This window comes from Lynx canadensis, chromosome A2, assembly GCF_007474595.2.
Source record: "Lynx canadensis isolate LIC74 chromosome A2, mLynCan4.pri.v2, whole genome shotgun sequence".
Lineage (NCBI taxonomy): Eukaryota > Metazoa > Chordata > Mammalia > Carnivora > Felidae > Lynx > Lynx canadensis.
In genome coordinates, this window is record NC_044304.2 from 51,044,925 (window position 1) to 51,065,080 (window position 20,156).

The following is a 20,156-nucleotide window of genomic DNA, read 5'->3' on the forward strand; positions in this document are numbered from 1 at the left end:
AGGATTTCCAGAATCTACATTCTTAGCTCCCTAGATGAATCTTACATATGCTGTAGCCTGAGAGCCACTGCTATATGCCACAGGGAGTCAGAGAAGGCTTTCAAGCAGAATAACCAGGTCAGAGGAGTTTAAAGACTAAACCTTAGTTTCCTTATCTGTAAAACGTAATGTCTACTAAGTGTGCCGTCTCACGACGTTGTGGTGGGGTTCACTAAGAAAAATGAATGTGTTAGAAAAACAGATTGTATGTAGATGATAGAAACTGTATCATATCCCCAGTTGTGTAGCTTAAGAACCCCAGGGATCTCTGAGCCTAAAGATTTGGGCTTTGTGATGGCTCCGTTATACATGGTTTCTGTCTCTTTATAACTTCTTTCAGAATTAGGTAGACTCACCATCTATAAACCCTTACGCTAAAGTTTCTGAACAAGATCTCTTTTTCCTTGCCCTCGCCCTCCTCTCCACCCCCTTCACTTTTGGCTGGTGGTTTTACCTTGGTGCCCTGATAGCATTCTGATATTAAGCTCAGTTGTAGTCAGGATGGTGCTTCTCCAAGCAGACTCTGAGTGAATTACCTGTGGCTTTAGTTATAATGCAAAATCTGATTCAGTAGGTCTGACTGGGGCCTGAGCTCCTGCATTTTCTCACCAGCTGCCAGGTGATACCAGACCACCCTGTAGTAGCAGTACATTAAGGAACTCAGTCTTGGTGACCTCACAGAAGCTTTTCCTGGAAGGAAACCAGTTCAGTGCTGACTCAGTCTAGCCTTTAAAGAAGAGGAAACTAATAATGTGTGTTGAGTGCCTACTGTTTGGCAGGTGTTAGGGTTCCACACAGTAGCTCACTCAAGTCCTGCACCTACTCAGTGAAGTAGGTAGTATCACTTCCCATTCATTGTACGGAAGAGAAAGTTAAAACCCAGAGAAGTAACTTGCCTTTCCCTGAGATCACAGAAGTGGTAAGCAGGATGGGTTTAAAATCTGTGTCTTCCTCACTCTGCTGTGTCCATCTGTCTGCCTTTTCTTTCTGTCACCACCACACTTCTTCCACCAGCAGGGTCGCCCCTTCTAGGCCAGGGCCGTGGTGGTATATTCATAACCCTCAAGGAGTTACTGGAGTTTGTTTTACTTTTTACTCCTTCTAAGGCCTTGAAGTAATTCTGAGTGGGCAGTGCTGTTGAAGAGAAGGCAGTACATGCACATTCAGATGAGAGGAAGCAGAATTTTTTGTTTTTTTAGATACCTGGCTTTGGTGTTAATATGACACTAATTAGACCCCAGTACACAGGATAGAACTGGATTCAGGAAGCAGTTTAGTTCTGTTAATCCCCCTCCCCGGTTTAGCCCATCATCTGGGAATAGAAGCCTGGACAGGGATCTCTGAACAGCCAAGACATGTGTTTGTCAACAAGAACTCCTTGAGCTGCTGCCATGTGGCAGTCCCCAGGGATGCAGTGGAAGCCCTGCCAGATAGATGAAGTCCCTCCTCTTAGGTCTTGTGGGTAACAAAGACCAATAAATAAGCAATGACAGTGTAACAAGAGACGGAATTAGGGGATGTACAGATGAGGCCTTGGGGGATGGTGGTTAAGTTCTGTACCTAATTCCCATGTGGAAGGGGCTGGAGGCTCCCCCACACCACCAATTCTTGGATACCAGTTGGGTGTCCTATAATTCAGCTCAATTCTGCCACTGTCTACCCAGAGATAGCATCAGATTGCACAGGTTGATAGCTCAGTCCCACAAGACCAACATAAATATACAAGCCAACATTTATTCACTCAGTTCTGAGTATCATGTGCCAGACACAGCTCACTGCTTAGCACTGTAAGAAAAAGATCCTAAGGCCAAGAGATAATAAAAATAAAAACAGGAACCACTGAGAACAGAAACTGAATCAGTTCTTTGAGTAGGAGAACCAGCAAAATAAACCACCTAGCCTAACCAGAAAAAAAGTATGCCTGCTTCTACATTAAACGACTGCCCAGAGCCCCTACGAGGGAAATACTGGCATGTTCTCCATCTTGGTTTTGTGGAGTTTGTGGAACGGATGGTCTCAACCTGGGAGAATCCAATGCAGTTTCAAGGCATTTAGAACTCAGAGGGAGCTGCTGTTGTGACTAAGTGAGATTCTGTTGCAATAGATGGTGCTGACCAGATCTGTGAAAATGGCCTGAGGCCACCAGAACGTGAGAGGAAGACTGTTGTGGACAGTATTATATGTGCTCTCTGTTTCGTATTTTCCTGGCACCTAAGTTCAATTAGATTATTTTGTACTGAGGTGCCTTTTTATTTCATAGAGAAACTGAGTGAGGGGAAGTGGCAGAACTTGGTTTTCAGTGAGCCATGAATTTTCTGGGGCCTGGTGGGGGGCCAGTGCCACCCTACACACAGCTTGAAGAACACGCCAGCCTCTTCAAGTTTCCTTTCTTCCTTTCTTCAAAAAGGGAAAAAAAAATTACAAAAGTAACATCTTAAATCAGACCTTACAGAAGAATACGCCATGGGAAGTGTAAATTCTGTTCCTTTACCCCCTTGTTGTCTTCCAAGATCATCAAACTGTTGGTCCAGGTTTTTATCTGAAAACCCCTTTTTAACTTCAATTTCAGACCCCCACTTGATAGTAGTTATTTTTTTAGTAACTATGTCTTGTGAATAGATCTATGAAGACTACTAAAAAATCAGCAGTATTTCTAAAAGACTTTATTAATCCCTACAACATCCATATAGGCCTAAAAAGATACCACAGATGTGTAGGAGGCATTGAACTTACGCATTCGGAAACGGTTATTTGTATGTGTGCCGTGTGCAGTAACATGGGTGCCTAGAAGGATTAGAACATAGAAGGAATTAAATGCCCTCTAGGACTTGATCTGGAAGTGCAGCCCTTGTAAGGAGGGAACAGGAGTGTCTTCCCTCCCTTCTGCTCACTTGATCTACTTAGCTTCCCACTCTTTAACTTTCCTGCCTCTCATTTCTTGTGCAACCAGAAGCTCTGACTGGCTGATGTGGAGTGTTTTGCTCAAGATGGGTAGGTGAGTCTTTAAGAGGAGACCCTTTTTTTTTTTTTTTTACGGGTCTACTGATTTGACATGGGTGTGCCTTGCCAGAGCTTATCTCTCAACCTGACTCCTGTTTTGGAAGTTCCCTTACCACACCCACTGGATTAACTACTTTATTTCTCCATGCCACACATAGCTTCTTTTTACTTCCATTGCTCCAACATTACCTGCCCTGTTTGCTGTTTGGACTGTTAGAGACAATTGGGATGTTGAGGAAGTTTCAGAAGCTTATCACCATGTGAGATGTGAGCCTTCAGCTTACCCTGCCCCCTGAAAGTTCACAAAAATGGCGCTATGATTTCCATACACTCCCCAGGGCACCTGTTGTCCTATTATGGGAGGAAAAAAGTGTACTTTAGACATGGTCAACACCCAGTTTGCTGTGTGTTTCTGTTTTGTATCCCATGTCTTCAAAGTAGCTCACTGTTTTTTTCATCTTAAAGCTTCTAAAATCAGGATGACTTAAATTTTAATACCTATAATACAGCATTTTTTTTCTTTTCCTGAAAAAAATTTATCTGTGATCTAGAATTTAGGGATTAAAGCATTTACTAAATTCCAAATGAGTATTGACACACACATGTGCAGACCTCTCATGGGGTCTTTGTGAAAACACACACACACACACACACACACACACACACACACACACAAAATGCCCACTTAGAAACCAGCCTGACCTGTCTCTTGCCTGTGCATTAGGTTTCAGAGCACCGTGCAAGTGAGCAAGTTGCAAGACCTCGTCAACCGTAGCAAGACAGCCAGGTGCAGAGGACGGTTTGTGTGCCCGGTGATCCTGTTCAAGGGCAAGGTAAGAACGTACCATAGCCTCACACTCTCTGAGACCTTCTTCAGGGTAACTGGCTTAATGCAAAGTGTAGGGTTGTCTTGTTCTTGGCATTTGCCAGCCCAGTGTTAGGTAATTACTGGGTGCCTGGTGCTGTGCAAAGCAGCCCAGAGAAAACAGACCAATTCTTACACCACCTTTCACGGTAGTCTATGTAGGGAAGGGATAGTCACACCAGAGTACCCCACCCTGTGTTTTGGAGACTGCCTAGGTTCAGATCCTGGCTCTCTTCTTTCTATACAAGGCCTCAGTTTCCTCGTCTGTAGAAGTAGGAATGACAGTCATACCTACATCAAAGGTTTATGGGGTAGATTAGATCAAGTAAGTTAATACATTGTTATGTGTTCGTTCTTTCAATCATATAATTTACTAAGTGTTTATTGAATGTGTATTGTGTTTCAAGCCATAAGATACATCAGTGTGTAAACAGTCTTTACCCTTATGGAGCTTATACTCTAGTGATGGTTGTTAATTTGGGTCCCCAGTGTGGTCTCATTTTACCTGTCTTTTCATAATCCTTTAATGTAATGGATGGTCTCGTTTTGCAGATGAAACAAAGGGATTAAATAACTTCGCCAAGTTTACCAAGAGAGCTGGGGGGTTGAACTTACCTGGAGTTCCCTCAGGCTTCCACACTGAAATTTAGGGCCCTGCGGTGTGGTGTAAGAGAAACACAGGGCTAGCAGTGTGGATTGAGCCACTGATAGCCTCATTTAGAGAGCAGGACATAGCTTGAGAGCACCAGAGGAAAAACAATGCTAGCCGGCAGACGGGTGGGAGGGTTTTCTGAGCAAGTGATGCAACATGGGAAAAGGCATGGAGACAGGAACTAGAGGGGCCAGGATGCCTCCCTCACCGAAGTGGAAGGTTCATGCCAGTCCAGAGCATGGAAGGGACTGATTGCAGGAAGCCAAATGCTGACCATGGTGCTTGCATTTGCCAGGAGAGCAGTGTGATTTTTGAACAGGGAAATACAGGATGAAAGTAGCTTTTTCAGGAGGATTAGTCTAGGAGGAGCGGACTGAAGTAGGGAGAGCCTGAAGGAGGGGAGGGGAGCAAACGCAGTCTCTTTATTCAGTGGGCAGATACTTGAGGGCACATGTTGCAGTCCCAGTGTCTTGCAGAGTCCAGCTGTGGTTATCCAGTGGGTGGTTGAGTGCCAGGGCAGCGAGGAGGAGAGATGTGAGCCTTGTTTGGACCCCTTTGTGCCTTTCTTTTGTAAAATGGGAGAAGGGCAAATGTGAAAGGGGGTTAGGAAAGGGGACTTGAATGAAGGCTTCCTTGGGAAGGTATATTTTAGGGAAAGCTTGTATGGAAGCTCCTGAAGTTGATCACCTTACAGCTTTTTGTGCCCCTTCCCCCTTTGGGAAGTTGGCATCTTCCTGCAAGTTACTGAACTCCAGTTTAAAGACCACCACTCTGTGGAGCATAGTGCTTGTCACTAGAAATTATATAGGTAATACTCAAACCAGTGTTTCCCAAAGTGTGTTCCAGAGAACAGTAATTTATTTATTTATTTATTTATTTATTTATTTATTTATTTAAAAAAAATTTTTTTTTAACGTTTATTCATTTTTGAGAGAGAGAGACAGAGCATGAGTGGGGAAGGGGTAGAGAGAGAGGGAGAAACAGAATCCGAAGCAGGCTCCAGTCTCTGAGCTGTCTGCACAGAGCCCGATGTGGGGCTCGAACTCACAAACTGCGAGATCATGACCTGAGCCGAAGTCGGACACTCAACCAACTGAGCCACCCAGGCGCCCCCCCAGAGAACAGTATTTTAAGGATATGCTTGTGAAAAGCATTCTCTGTCACACAGTGATAGTAGATTTGGCCTAGCCTCCAGGCTCCAAATTCATAAAGTATGTTGGTACATGTACATTAATATAACAAAGGCTCTGAGACATCTTGTAGCTGAGAGACCTGTGTAGCTTTGTCAAGTCTGGTGTTTCTCATTTGTCTGCAGACCATGAGTAAGGAACTTTACTGAATGTGTTTTGGAAATGCCACGCTGAACAGCTGAACAAGTGGGGTTGCTGAATGGCAGATTGTTTGCACTTACAGACTAGACAAGTCTATGAGAAAAGAGCCCTAAACCACCTGATTTCAGAGGAAGGGCAGTGAGTAGAAGGATTATTCCAAGGAGTCCTTGGCATTCGTAAATGTTTATGAGGGCTTTGCCATTAATCCCGGTTTCTTCTCCTATTACACCTTCTTGTCCAGGCGGCGTGATACCGTTTCATACCCTTTGGCTTCCCCTGACACAATTGGTGTTCACTCACTTTATGCCTCCCTACAGTGTGCTTTGTTCTGCTTGTGTGTTTGAATGTCTGTAATTTCCTTTCTGCCTTAATCCCTTTGAGGACAGGGGCTGTGTCTGACTCTCGTCCTTCCAGCACCTAGCAAAGTACCAACCTGGCTTGTAAGTGCAAGCTTAGCTACTACTCTTGGATAAAGCAAGAGTGGGCCCTGTGCTAGTGTCTAGGGTGACAGAGATGAATAAGGCGGTCCTTGTCCTTGTGGAGCTCAGTGAGTGGCAGGCAAGTGGACAGGCAGTTGAGAGCAAGGTTAGGAAAGGTAAGAGGATGGGATCTCATCCTCGGATTTGTGACGCACAGCAGGCTCTTGGTAACTAGTGCAGTGATGGCAGTGTTTGTTACCAGAACTTCTCTGCTGGGTTCGGGAAGGCAGGTATATTAAGAAGTGCTTGCTTCTTCAAAACTCAGTTCAGTGTGGCTAGTGCCACTAAAGAGCTAAATATTTGATTTTATTTCAGTCAATTTATAGCTGAAACAATAATAAATTTTTTTGGTTAAACAACACTATTTGGGGGCAGGACTGCTTTTCTCTTTAAATGCTAAAAGTAAAGGGGCATCTGACTAGCTCAGTCTGTAGACCATGTAACTCTTGTCTCAGGGTCATGAGCATAGAGATTACTTAAAAAATTTCTTTTAATTGGTGAAAAAATTGCTAAAAGTAAAGCATTCTAGTTTAGATGTGCTGAAAGTGTAAACTACAGATCAGGTTTTGAAGATTTAGTACAAAAAAAGTAAAATATTAATGGTTTTTAAAGTGATTATATGTTGTAATATTTGAATATAAATGGGCTAAATAAGATTCATTATCAAAATTTTTTAAAGACAGTTCAAGCATTTAAGGGTAAGATGTTCTCCCATGCCATTTTTTCCCCCAGCACTTGTATCTGGCTTTTAGACAGTGAAAATTAGGACACGTCATCTTTCTCTTTGTTTCCTCCCATAAGAGATGGGGAACAAAGGTCTGCCACTTTTTTCCCTGTGCCAGAGTTGGTTACGAGATGAACAAATCCTACAGAGTGATGTTCCTTGTGCAGAATTAGAGGCCATTCATAATTAGACCAATGGAGGGCATTCACAGTGCATCCTGATTTCTCAGTCAAGCTTAAAGTGCAGAAATGGCGGGGTCATGGATTGGAGCCATGAGGCTGAGCAGCAGGAGTCAGGGGTTAGAATCTGCAATGCAGTACAGCTTCTGCCAGGGTCCACCTCAGGACCTTTCTTCAGAGGGGGTTGGTGCCTCACTTGGGGAGTTAGCCAGCTCACCCTCTCTCTTCAGTCTGATGAGTCCTCTGAGCCCAGATCTGACTGCCTGACTTACCGAAAAGGCAAGGACAGATCTAAGAGTATGGGAGAACTGGGACAGAAAGAGGTATCTGAACCTTGAAAAGAGTTCAAGAAACAGTCTCAAAACTCAGGAGCCAAAGACAGTGTGTGCGTGCTCTGAAAAGATTTAACAGAAAATATGCAAAGAGTGAGATTTGGTGCAAGCAACTTAGGTGATGGGGGGAGGGCAGGCATGAGAACACATGCTGTTCAAATGCCAACAAGCTTTCCCAAGTGGCTGCTGAAGGCAGGTCCTGGTGCTCAGTGGCCGACACTGTCTCCTGGGCCGGCTGGTGGCCATCGTGGCCAGGCAGATGCTGTTGGGGTTGAAGGTCATTGTTGTGCCCTGTGAAGACATCAGCATTTCTGGCAATTTCTACAGAAACAAGTTGAAGTACCTGGCCTTTCTCCACAAGCCGAGGAACACCAACCCACCCTGTGGCCCCTACCACTTCAGAGCACCAAAATGGATCTTTGGGTGGACAGCGTGAGGCATGCTGCTCCACAAGACCAGCCAAGGCCAGGCCGCCCTGGACTGCCTCAAGGTGTTGGATGGGATCCCGCCACCCTATGACAAGAAAAAGCAGGTGGTGGTTCTTGCTGCCCTCAAGGTTGTGTGTCTGAAGCCTACATGAAAGTTTGCTTACCTGGGGCTTCTGGCTCACGAGGTTGGCTGGAAGTACTGGGCAGTAACTACCACCCCGGAAGAGAAGAGGAAGGAGAAGGCCAACATCCATTACTGGATGAAAAAGCAGCTCCTGAAGCTACAGAAACATGCTGGAAAGAACCTGGAGAAGAAAATCGACAGATCTACAGAGGTCCTCAAGACCCACAGACTTCTGATCTGAGCGTAATAAAAATGACTGTTGATGCCTCAAAAAACAAAAACAAAAAACTGTCAAGTTGAATGTGCCCTCCCTACTTACCGTGAGAGTTTTGTGGGTTCTAAAGCTGGGGATTGGCTCTTCCCTGCTCCAGTTCTCCACTTCCCTGCTTCTGCTTACTGGGATGGTCCCTGAAGAGCAGGGACTCTTAGTAGGATCTAGAGATGTGTCCGTGGACGGACTTGGGAGAGTCTAGGAACCTCTAAAATGTGAACTGTGGTATGTACATTTTTTTCTGGAGACAGTTGCTCATTTTCATCAGATTTTCAAAATGCTTGTGGACCCAGAAAGAATGAAGCAGCCCCCATGGGAGTGCATCCTGCTCAGGCCCAGGTCCTTAGTTGCAGGCTTCCAGGACAGCCTTCCCGCAAATCTCTTGTCCCCAGCCCTAAAAAACCACCCCACCTTCCTCAGGTGGCATCCAGGTTGCTTTTCTGTTACCTGCCCTCTCTCTCAGCCTGCCACTACCTCTAGAGAGCCAGAAGGTGACCTGGTTGCTCCCACCCACAGCCCTTTCCTTATAGCTACATAACTGTTTCTTTCCCATTATCTAACAGAGCAGAAGCCTTCAAGCAGTATTTTCACAGTCTTCCAAGGACGCGCTTTACATTGCCAGTCTGTGTAACCCATTCAGGAATGAACCTCACCCCTCTGTCAAATAGCCGCCCCTCTCTCTGGTGTGATCTCCTATCCCCTCACTGCCACTCCCAGCCTTTAGTGAAACTTGGGGGTGCTTGCATATGCAGTTACAGCTACTACATTTCCTTGATAAGGAGGAAAGAGATGTAATTTCTTTAAAAAAAAAAAATATCCCCCCCACATTTCTCCCTTAATTGACCCACCTGCTTCAAAGGTTGCTCACCCCTGCACTGAACAGTTCCATATGCTGCTCAGCATGCAGGGTTTGGAGGTAGGTGGGTCTAGATGAAATCCCAGCTTGCCCCTCATGGTATGACCTTACACATCACTTCACCTCTCTGTGCCTTTCTTCTGTGAAGCAGCAACAGTGCATGCCACCTGCCACATCTGCCTCATGGGCTCATTGTGAAAATTTAGTGAGATGATAGTGTAGGGCGCCTGGGTGGCTCAGTTACGCGTCCGACTTCGGCTCAGGTCATGATCTCGCAGTTCGTGAGTTCGAGCCCTGCCTCGGGCTCTGTGCTGACAGCTCAGAGCCTGGAGCCTGCTTCAGATTCTGTGTCTCCCTGTCTGTCTCTCTGCCCCTCCCTCACTCATGCTCTGTCTCTTTCTGTCTCAAAAATAAACATTTTTTAAAAATTAAAAAAAAAAAAAAAAGAAGATAGTGTAAACGTTTCATTGCCAAGCCCAGCACACATCCATATGCAGCAACATCAAAACCTACACATGTGACTGCCACTAAATCTAGCCATTTACCCTTAGTTATGCTTTGGTGCCACCTGTTTGGAAGAGATACCCCTCTTGACAGAGGATGTAGATTAAAAATTCCAGGCATACTTTAGACTGACTACCGTGGCCTCGAAGCTCATAAGACTTTGGGGAGTGCTCCTGGACTCAGAAAACGGGCCTAGAAAAATCTGAGGAGTCCCAGGAGTTCCTCCGACTGTGCACACTTGAGAAAAATATCTTGACCCGTTGGCCAGAGGGTGCAAACTTGCAGACCTAATGTACAACAGAATGATTATAGTTATTAATATTGTGTTACATGCTTGAACATTGTAAAGAGAGGTGATCTTGTGTTTTCACCACAAAAAAGATTGTATGTTAATTGTATGACGTGATAGAGATGTTAATGCTATGGTGGTAATGGTTTAATAATACATGTGTGTCAAATCAGCATGTTGTACACTTTGACACAAATACTGTATGTCAGTTCTATCTCGATAAAGCTGAGAAAAACAAGAACAAAAAAACCCAGAAAAGCATCTGAAAATGTTGTTTCTCTCCCAGCACATTTGCAGGTCAGCTACCCTGGCTGGATGGGGGGAGCTATATGGACGCACTGGCTACAACTATATTTTCTCAGGTAAATGTTGAGCCACATCCTCTAAGAACAAGAACCAAGTTATAGAGAATAGCCACCCATGCCACAGTGGCATAGGTTGAGAGTTCGAGTAAGCTCTGGAAAGACCAGGGGCCTGGTCTTCACTCAGGGAGATGCTGGGGTAAAGTAGACTGCCAGGCATATGGGGCATCTGGGCTGACAGACATGTAGAGCTGGAGCAGGGTGGGAGGAGCCTGGCCCAGAAGCCCCTGGGAGGAGCCCCGTGCAACAGCCTTGGTGCTGACAGGTTTCTCTGGCAGGAGGTGCAGATGATGCCTGGGCAGATGCAGAGGACATCACAGAGGAGGACTGCGCTCTTCGGTCAGTGCCAGGTTGTTACGGGTCTGGGCTTATATTGGGGATGGGGTCAGTGACCATTAGTGGCCATTTTCATACCGATGGTGTATAATCACCACTGGTACAGGTGAGTGCATTGGTTCACTCCTGCCACTGCTAAATCCATGCCCCTGAAATAGAGTTGTTAAGGTCCATCCCATAGCTTCCACCAGAGCTGATTTTATCGAATGCCTGAGGAGTCTCTCTCCATCCTACATAATATCCCAGCCCCAGGGTCCACAGGTCTGAGACAGGGTTCAGACATCTGTGTGTGTCTTCAAGCCCCATGGTTTCCAGGGGGTGGCCAGGGTGCTGACAGCCAACCTGCCAGATAACACACAGCACACCTGGTGCCAAGGCACAGGGCAAGGGCTGTGGTCCCCATGTGGGAGACTCAGAGACTAGACGTCCCACAGTTCATCAAGTTGTTATTGATGCCATAATAGAGCTTGATACAAAGAACTCTTTTAGACCCCCTTAAAGAGAGGAAATGGGTTGGTTCACATTCTTCCTGCCTCCTTTCCAAATGATTTTAGAAAATGACACCCAAGGATGTTTTGGAAAAGCTCCTTTGCATGGTCTGTACCCGTGGAAAGTCTTTAACTGGTGTCAAACATCTCTGGAATGCACACAAGCACCCTAGTAAGATCAGCTGCCCCAAATCATGGCTTGGTGCATGAAAACTCATCTCACTATGCCCAGTTCTGCCTGTTAGTTCCAAGAGCAGCAACCCTGGCTTGTGCTCAAGAATGTTTGGCTCTTCCCCTGGGATCAGACGACCTCGGCCTCAGCCAGGCCGCCTTCCATAGCATATGCTGTTCTTGGCGAGGAGACTGCTGTGTACAGCAAAGCAGTGGGCATTAAAAAATTAATGGGGACTGTTTACTTGTTCCACTTTTGCCTTTATCTGTATGACTGATCAAAAGACAGCCTGGAGGATTAGGAAAAATTTTATCTCTCTGCTTCTTAGACCTGCTAAGTAGAGGGAATTCACCTGCTACTATTCCATGATCAGTTGATAAAATAACTCTCAAAAGTCCATCTCCCAACACGCATTTCACCCTATTACATTATGAGAAAATCCTGTGGCTAAAAATGATCATAAATGGGAAAAAGGGTGGGTGGAGGGAGATAAACTCTAATGGAAGCTCAAAGACTCTATCAGCCACCAGCTTGCTGCTTTTTAGAACTCAGAGATTATCTTGAGTCTTCTGGCTTAATGTCAAGTAGTGCCCAAAAGCCCTTTCCCGGTTTTTGGCTGCCAATTGCTCCCCTTTGAAATGAGTCCCAGAGAGCAGAGTAATCTCTTAGAAAGTCACCTTCCCTGAAACCAGTTGTCCTGTCTTGGCCCTCCCTCTGTCTTCTGGAGAAGGGAAATAGAAGTTCTTGCCAATGACATCTATACCTCCTTGAACACGCTCCCTACCCCCCACCCCCCAAACTTCTCTGAACAAATGTGTAGTACATCTTCTCCCCCTGGCTCTTTGTTTCAGAAGTTCCGACACACATCTTTTTGATAAGGTCAGAGGCTATGACATCAAGCTGCTTCGGTACCTGTCAGTCAAATACATCTGTGACCTGATGGTGGAGAACAAGAAGGTGAAGTTTGGTATGAAGTAAGTACAGGGCACCTGCTGCAAAATGGGCAGAAGTGATGTGTTCACAGCTTTTCAGGTCAGTGATGGTATATAGCAGTGACCAAAGGCTCACCACACGCTGGGCCGCATGCTGAGGGCTCTCTGTACATCTTCTAGCTGTATCTTCAAACGTTCTTGCAAGGCAGACTCTACTACCCCTCTCTTCCAGGTGAGAAACTGAAGCACAGAGAGGTTAAGTAACTTGCTCAAGGTCATGCAGATAATAACTGAGGCACCATGAGTCTCTAACCTGTGCTGTGCTGCCTCCTTCTCTTAAATACTCTTGAAGGTTTTTGCCTTGGTTCCAAGCTCTCGCCATCTCTGGTGGATTAGACTCTCTTTCTAAATGGAACAACAACAAAAATCAGCATGTGCCCAATTTTTATTTCACATATAGACTAAATCTTGATATCTGATAGGAGAGAACATTTGAAATTAATGAGGTGATGAGACTGTAGTTTTTCCCAACACTTTTTTTCATAATATTGACTCTTACTTATGTTGAGTTTGTCCTACAAAGTAGGGCATACTGAGGCCTTACAACTTAGCATTCTGTAGGTGCCTGAACATTCCCTTTGCCCTTCTTCCCTTCATCTGTCATAATGCCCTAAGTCTTTCCCTGTCAGATGCCATTTGTCCGTCCTGTTTAGGAGTGTCATCAGTGAATATTGGAGAACACCAAAGAGGCCAGAGTCTCCCAAAAGGCCCCTTTGCACAGTGTCTCAGTTGCTTGCTCTTGGCTGACTCCCCATGCTGGGTCAGGGCAGCTGTGCTGTCCTCATTTGTGGGGCTTAGTGGGAAGCTTGTTCTGCTTATGGTTGCTGTCGAACTAGAGAGTAAAACCTCTCTTGCTTGAGAAGTTGGAGTAGGGGGCAGAGAAGTTATATTTCTCGATTGTTCAAAGTAAGCACTGCTGAAGGAAATCATTCCTGATTCTGAAGAGTAGTTGTGGGTTTGCTTGTTTGTTTTTTATGTTTATTTATTTATTTATTTTTGAGAAAGAGACTGCAAGCAGGGTAAGGGCAGAGACAGAGGGAGACAGAATCCCAAGCAGGCTCCATGCTGTCAGCACAGAGCCCCCTATGCGGGGCTTGAACTCATTTACCATGAGATTGTGACCTGAGACGAAATCAAGACGTACAACTGACTGAGCCACCCAGGCACCCCTGAAGAGTAGTTTAGCAAGAGGTTCATTTGATGTTGTAATTGCTCATTGGGGAATGGTGCGTATGTGTTGTGATGCCATAACACATTGTGTCCTGTCTTGTAGTGTAACCTCCTCCGAGAAGGTGGACAAAGCCCAGCGCTATGCCGACTTCACTCTCCTCTCCATCCCGTATCCAGGTAGGGAGCTCTTTTCTAGTCAAGTGACAGGTTTCCTAGGACCAGGAGCTGTCAGAGGCCATTTGCAGGCCTTCTACACTTAGGTACATAGGCACCCGGGATCTTTCCCGGAACATCTTACATTGATCAGCATAGGACACTGTGAGTCTCACTCTTAAGCTCTCACACTTAGGGTAGGACACTGTCCCGGAAGGCACTTTCCACTCCAGGGATTGAGTCCTGGCTCAGGTACTACTACTACAACCTTGAGCGAGTTACTTCACTTCTCCAAGCCTCAGGTTTTCTCAGATGTCATTTGGAACTTGGAAAGGCTTAACTCAAGGTTTTGTTGTGAAGCTTAGATGAGATCGTGTGTGTCAAAGTGCCCTGTGCAGGTAAACTACTATTTCAGCATAGAACAACGTTACTAGTGCTCTGTGTCAGCAGCTAATCACACTGCACTGGCCCGTGTGGATGTGAACCTTCGAATGTCTGTCTTAGGGTGATCAAGTTATTTATGGAAATTGCCCCAGGTGAGGTCCTTCTGGTGATAAAGAACATAATTGCTCTGTCTCCAGTTTTACACGGTTGGTGGCCTCACCATGTTATAAGGCACTTTGGTGTACACAGAGCTGGCTGCATTTGTCTCTGGTGCACAGATCTGCATACAACCTGTGGCCAGGGCAGTATTGTGTGCACTGGACGCTAAAGCTGTACTGGTCCAGCTGGTAACATTTAAGCTTTCTGACAGTACCTGCTTGTCCAGCAAGGGAGGCCAGAGAGCCCTAATGTCCGCACAAGACAGCAGCAAGTGTACTCTTTCTCCTTGAAATGTCTCACCTACTTCTCAGTATCAGCATCTGCCTTCAGTCCTGCACTGGACCTTGTCTCCTCTTATTGGAGCCACATAGCCAATAGCAAGGTGGGCCCATGATGGCAGGTTGCTCTTCAGCCAGGTCTTCTCATCAGAACGACAAGTTAATCTAGTACTTGGCGGGAGAGGGTATCCTCACTGGTGTGAGCTGGTGGTATCCAAGCCACAACCTGTGATAGCTTGGCACTCTCACAGTGGCCTCCCCTGGAGTGTCACTTCACTCTTCTCTGCCAGCTTAGTGGTTAGTGCCATGCAGAGTGGGGCGTGAGTGCCAGCCATAGTACTGTGTGTCCTTGAACAAGTCCCTTAACCCTACTTATCACTGGCTTCATCCTCTCCATAAAATGAAGAGAATGGTGCTTATTTCATAGTGAAGTGCTGGACCCATCCCCGGCAGGTCCTCAGTAAACAGCAGGCTAAATCATGGGTACGTGGAGGAGAGGCTCAGGGAAGTTCCTCTTCTTGAAAGCCACTTTGGGTAGATGCAAACCGTCATGATGCTGCTGTGGGCTTGACAGTATCAGAGCCACGTTGTGACAGAAGTGTCCTACCCAGAGTGTCTGCCGCTGGGGCCGTTAGCTCTAAAGCTCATTTTCAGACCTAGCTTTTGACTCCCAAGAGATGTCTTGGGGTCCACAGACCGAAGTATTCTGTTCAACAGGAAAGCTGTGTGAGGAACCAAGCATCACTTTCTTTTTTTATATTTCATTTCTCAGTAGAGCTGGGTTTAGAAAAAATAGTTTTGGTAAAAGTTTGCATACGACTGCTTCAGAACTGGAGCACAGTATCCTTTCTGCTGTAGTGAGGCAACCCGTTACCAGACTCCCGAAATGCTAACACCCTTCGATGCAGTTATTCAACAGACCACAAATGCAGCTAACGTGGGCCTGGGGATGTTCATCCCGCTGTCTGTTTATACCAGCAGAATGCAAGAAACATTCTCCTTAGAGTGACGATGACATAGTCATAGAAATATTGCATACTCATAGAAAGATGCTTAAGATGCCCAGCAGGACACAAAATTGTATAGTACGTCAGCAGTAGAAGGGGAAATGTGGTTACACGAAAGGGTGAGGAAGAAATATGCCAAAATGGTAAGACGATACAACCTGTGGATTTTTTCCCCCTGTTCTTGCCGAAGTATTTACATACTACATCTGGCAGTTGGGTGTGTGTGTTGGTGGGAGGGAAGGAGAGAGGGACCAACAGAAACCAAAAAGCCAGAGGTGGGGAGGATGCTACCACACACCCAGGTGAGGAGCAGGAGAAGCACTTTTTACCTGCTATACTTGTGTTCTTGAATTTCTTTACAAGCCTGAATTACTTCGTCTCAAGGAAAAGAAATAGTTAACCATTGACAAAACCCAGTCACAAACTGCAATTTGTAGCTGTTCAAGGCATCTCAGCTGAGTCCTCTAATGACTGTGAGGCCACACAGGAAGTCCGATGCTGTCATTTCTAGCTCTGTCCAAGTAACTTGGGCTTGGACTGGCCCTTGAACAGGAGAAGTGTTCTGGGAACACTTCCTTCAGGACACCAAAATAGACTGAAAACTCCACAGCACAAGTCTGATTGGTTTTCGCCTTGAGTGAGTGGCTCTTCTCACCCCCGCTTTTGGTCCCATTCTTCTTGACTTTCAGTGGGTTTGGAAGTCTGTGCAGGTAATGAATGTCAGGCATTGCCTTGGGGACTGAATCTATTTTAATTCCATCCATTTCTCCCATGAAATTGCCTCTGCATCACAGGCTGGCCAGAGCTCAGCCTAGAGCCTGCAGTATTGATTTGAGCATGTCGAGTTTGGGAAAACAATCCTTCAAAGAAGCTCAGATAATTGGTGTCTTTTCTAAACCTGGGCTCATAATTCCAGGGCCTCTGTCTGATATTTATATTTCTCCTTTCTGCCAGTGAAGCATCCTGGAATAGGCTGGAGTGTTAGAGCTGAGGATTGTTTCCTGACTTCTCAGTCAGCAGCGAGGCCTGAGGGATTAGAGTGCAGAGAGCATGGGCCGTGTCTCCAGACTTTCCTCTCTGAAGGAACCCTTTCTGTCCTCCCTGGGGTGGCCTCCCACAGGAACTTGGCCCAAGAGTAGCTGGGGAAGTTCCATGTGAGTTTTTTTGGCCTCTGGCCACCTCCACACAATTCAGACAACTGTTGGATTGCCTTTGGGGACCTCAGCAGACTTGCACCTGTGGCCGGAGGCGTGTGCGCTCCAGAGTTTGTATTGGTTCTGGTTGAGGAAGTGAGAATTACTTCAAGAAGCTACCTCAGAGTGCCTTCTCCCACTCTTGTGGCTTGGAGCCACAGCAGCCCCAGAATGCTTACTGTGCCGTGGCATACGAGCAAGCCTCATTCTCTGTGAGCCAGGCAGTTGAGTATAAGCTGCAGGGCTGGCACTGTGGGCTCTTCTCACAGTGGCATAGTCATAATAACAGTGCGCTGTCATCTGAAAGCCATTCGCACCAGTGCTTCCTAGGTGTTTTATACATATTGTTTCATTTCATCTCGAACCATTATACAAATGAAAAAATCAAGGCTGTTTGCAGTCACAGAGCTGAGTGAAAGGCTAAGATTTGAAACTGAGAATGTTGCTGAAGCCCTTTCTCTCCACTGTTCCTCTCTATATTCCTGAGGGCCTACCCTGGCGTGGTTTCTTCCAATTTCTCTAGAGAACGTTTCAGAAAAGTACCTCTTGGCCAGGTTTGTTGGAAATGGAAATGTCTCGTGAGTACCTGTCACGTTTCAGGCACTGTCCGTGGGTCTTTTCCAGTATGTCCCTGGAGGCCTGTGATGTCAGTGTTAGAGAGAGTGACCCTCAGTAACTAGATAAGTGGCTGCAGAAAGTGCTGCTGGCACTCAGATTGTAAGCCATGCTTTGTTTGCCGGCTGTTGGCGCTTCAGGGACGTGTAGGACAAAGGGACCTAGAAGTAGGGAGAAGTGACCAATAACCACGGAGCCCAGATGGAGAGAGATACAAAGAGGTGTGCAGGCAGGCAGTACCTCATCAGGAAGGCTTGTAGTCAGAAACCAAAGGAGTACTGGAGACTCATTCCCTAGCTGTCACCTGCCCGTGCTAGTCCCCACACGTATCAGCTGTGGCCTCAGATGGGGCTCACCAGCACGGAGAAGTGTGTGAGCTGGTGGTCACCTTGGTCCTTCAGCACTCAGGGGCCTCTCAGGAAACTGGATTAGCAAGGGTAATATCTTAACTCTGCCCTTCTTTTCCAGGCTGTGAATTTTTCAAGGAATATAAGGATCGAGATTACATGGCTGAAGGGCTCATTTTTAACTGGAAGCAGGTATGAGCAGTAACATTTATCAACTTAACATTTTTTTAAATGTTTATTTATTTTGAGAGAGAGCGCAGGGGAGGGGCAGAAGAAAAGAATCAAAAGCACAGAGCCCAATGTGGGGCGCCATCTCATGAACTTTGAGTTCATGACCTGAGCTGAAACCCAAGAGTCAGTTACTCAACCGACTGAGCCACTCAGGCGCCCCGATCTTAACATCTCTTTGCAAAGGGAGACCTGGAGAACAGCTTGCAGTCTTCTTGGAGAAAACAACTACCCTTTTCCTTTTTCTTCTCTTCCATGGATGAGTATCATTATTTTCCCTCCCTCTTTTCTTTGTATGTATATGTTTATATATATACGTATTTTCATACATACTTTCATATATTTTTTTATATATACTTTCTTGTTCCCCTGTAATTTGTTTCTTCAAAGGATTTTTCAGGGACAAAATAGGAAATCTCTTTCCTGTCTGTTCCATCATCTGTGTAAAAAGTGGGACCAGCATTCTCTTCCTTTCCCAGTCAGCGGGAGCAGGCCACAGGAGGCTGCTGGATGCTGAATACAGATTCATCATGTCTGTCTCAGCAGCAGACACTAGAATGACCCACTGAAAAGCTCCACTTGGAAGCACTAATCTGGTCCCTTTGATTTTAAAACTGTCACTTGCTGGGTAGCATAGGCATCTGGCCTGGAGAAGGCAAGCACTATGGAAGGCCAGACTCTGGTAGACACAGCTTCAGGGCCATGACCTTCCCTGTCACCATGGCTTCTTCTGGTGGCCGGCCTGCATCTCACAGGTGTCTTTCTGTCCCCAGGACTACGTCGATGCCCCACTGAGCATCCCCGATTTCCTGACTTGCTCTCTGAACATTGACTGGAGCCAGTATCAGGTGAGGGGTCCAACTCGAGCAGGGTGGGCTAGGGGAGGGGTACAGGGGAGCCCTGGTACTGGCCCCAGAAGTCCTTCACGCAGATACCAGAAGGTCTGACTCGTGCCCTCTGACTTCTCACAGCCTGGGAAAGAAGGAACTGATTATCCATTTAACTCTCTCCTGATTTGCTCTTGGCCCAGAAAATCAAAGCTTTCTGATCATGACTCACTCAAAGATGTACATCCACCAGCAGGTTCTGTTTCCAGAGGACCTCATGGAGTCTGCTTTTCCAGCTCTGGTCTTTAGCGACTGTTTTTCATTTTTCCTTTTAAATGCATGTTCTGCCAGAGGAAGTGCAGAGCTGTCTGACCTCGTTTGATTATAGAAACTTTAAAATTATTTCCATTGTGCTGTCTCCCCTCTCACCATGGATGGAGCCCCAGTCTCCATGGATCCCTCTCTCTACGATGTTTAGCCCACTGTAGAAGCCCCAAAGGCCATCAGCAGTGTCCTTGCCACTTGCTTCAGCCGAGACCACTATCCTTGCTCTTGCCACTGCCTTCCCAGCGTCTGTTCCTTCTACCTGGCTGCCACTTCGTCACCTCCTCTTATCTGGATGACACAGTGCCTTTAGGATTCTGCTCCAGTGTCTACTCCAGGAAGACTTCCCTGATGTACCTCCTCTCCCCTCTCCCCAGAGGGTTGGATGCCTGTATCTGCATCCCCTTTTACCCTCAGTATGTCTGTTATGGAATTTTCCACTGAGCTGTAGTCACCGATTTAGAGACCTGCTTCTCCGTCTCCAATAGACTGAGCTTCAGGAGGATGGGAAGCCATAGCTTGTGCATCCCCAGCACAGAAACTGGCATGGAGCCTAGAGCCAGAAAGGCCAAGCCAGTGAATACCCAGAAAACATTCTGTTTCCCTCCCTTTTTTCTGTGCTCCCAGGTCTGGCCAGTTCCCATCCAGCCTTCAGATCTCCCTCTGTCTGAGAGGCCCAGCTCACCTGGTAGGCAGCTGTGTACTCCCATATCACCGTGGGCTCTGTTGTCCTAGACAGACTAAGTGGCCAAAGGAACCCGCACATTTCCTTCTAAATTTGTTGTATGCAGAGGTGCCAGATAGGCCCTACCCTGGGCCACCCTTACTCTCTTTTCTGGCACTGTTGTTTCTCCTTGGGCACAAACTGGGTCTGTTGAACTACTTACTTAAACAAATAAGGTGCGAATGTACGGGTTTGATGTGTTGATACTGCCAGGGGTGTATGTCTATTCAGGAAGGAGTCCTGTGCATCTGAGGAGGAGCTCTGCTTAGTAGGTGGGGGCATTGGATCCAGGCTGCAGCTCACCCGGCCCTTCTCTCACCGCTT

At 46.4% G+C, this 20,156-nt stretch overlaps 1 protein-coding gene and 1 pseudogene across 6 annotated transcripts in view; both read left to right on the forward strand.

Annotated features, from left to right (window-relative positions):
- The window catches only part of MTMR14 (myotubularin related protein 14), a 44,798-nt gene that overhangs the window by 3,828 nt on the left and 20,814 nt on the right, over nt 1-20,156 (forward strand). For 5 of the 6 annotated variants that reach the window (XM_030307320.2, XM_030307325.1, XM_030307323.1 and 2 more), the window contains exons 3-9: nt 3,764-3,872; nt 10,360-10,435; nt 10,714-10,774; nt 12,283-12,405; nt 13,697-13,770; nt 17,851-17,921; nt 18,731-18,805. In XM_030307320.2, coding sequence (XP_030163180.1) covers nt 3,764-3,872; nt 10,360-10,435; nt 10,714-10,774; nt 12,283-12,405; nt 13,697-13,770; nt 17,851-17,921; nt 18,731-18,805 — 589 coding nt within the window. The remainder of the gene's footprint in view (nt 1-3,763; nt 3,873-10,359; nt 10,436-10,713; nt 10,775-12,282; nt 12,406-13,696; nt 13,771-17,850; nt 17,922-18,730; nt 18,806-20,156) is intronic. The other variant, XM_030307321.1, reaches the window with a different exon arrangement.
- On the forward strand, nt 7,861-8,428 carry LOC116738377 (annotated as a pseudogene).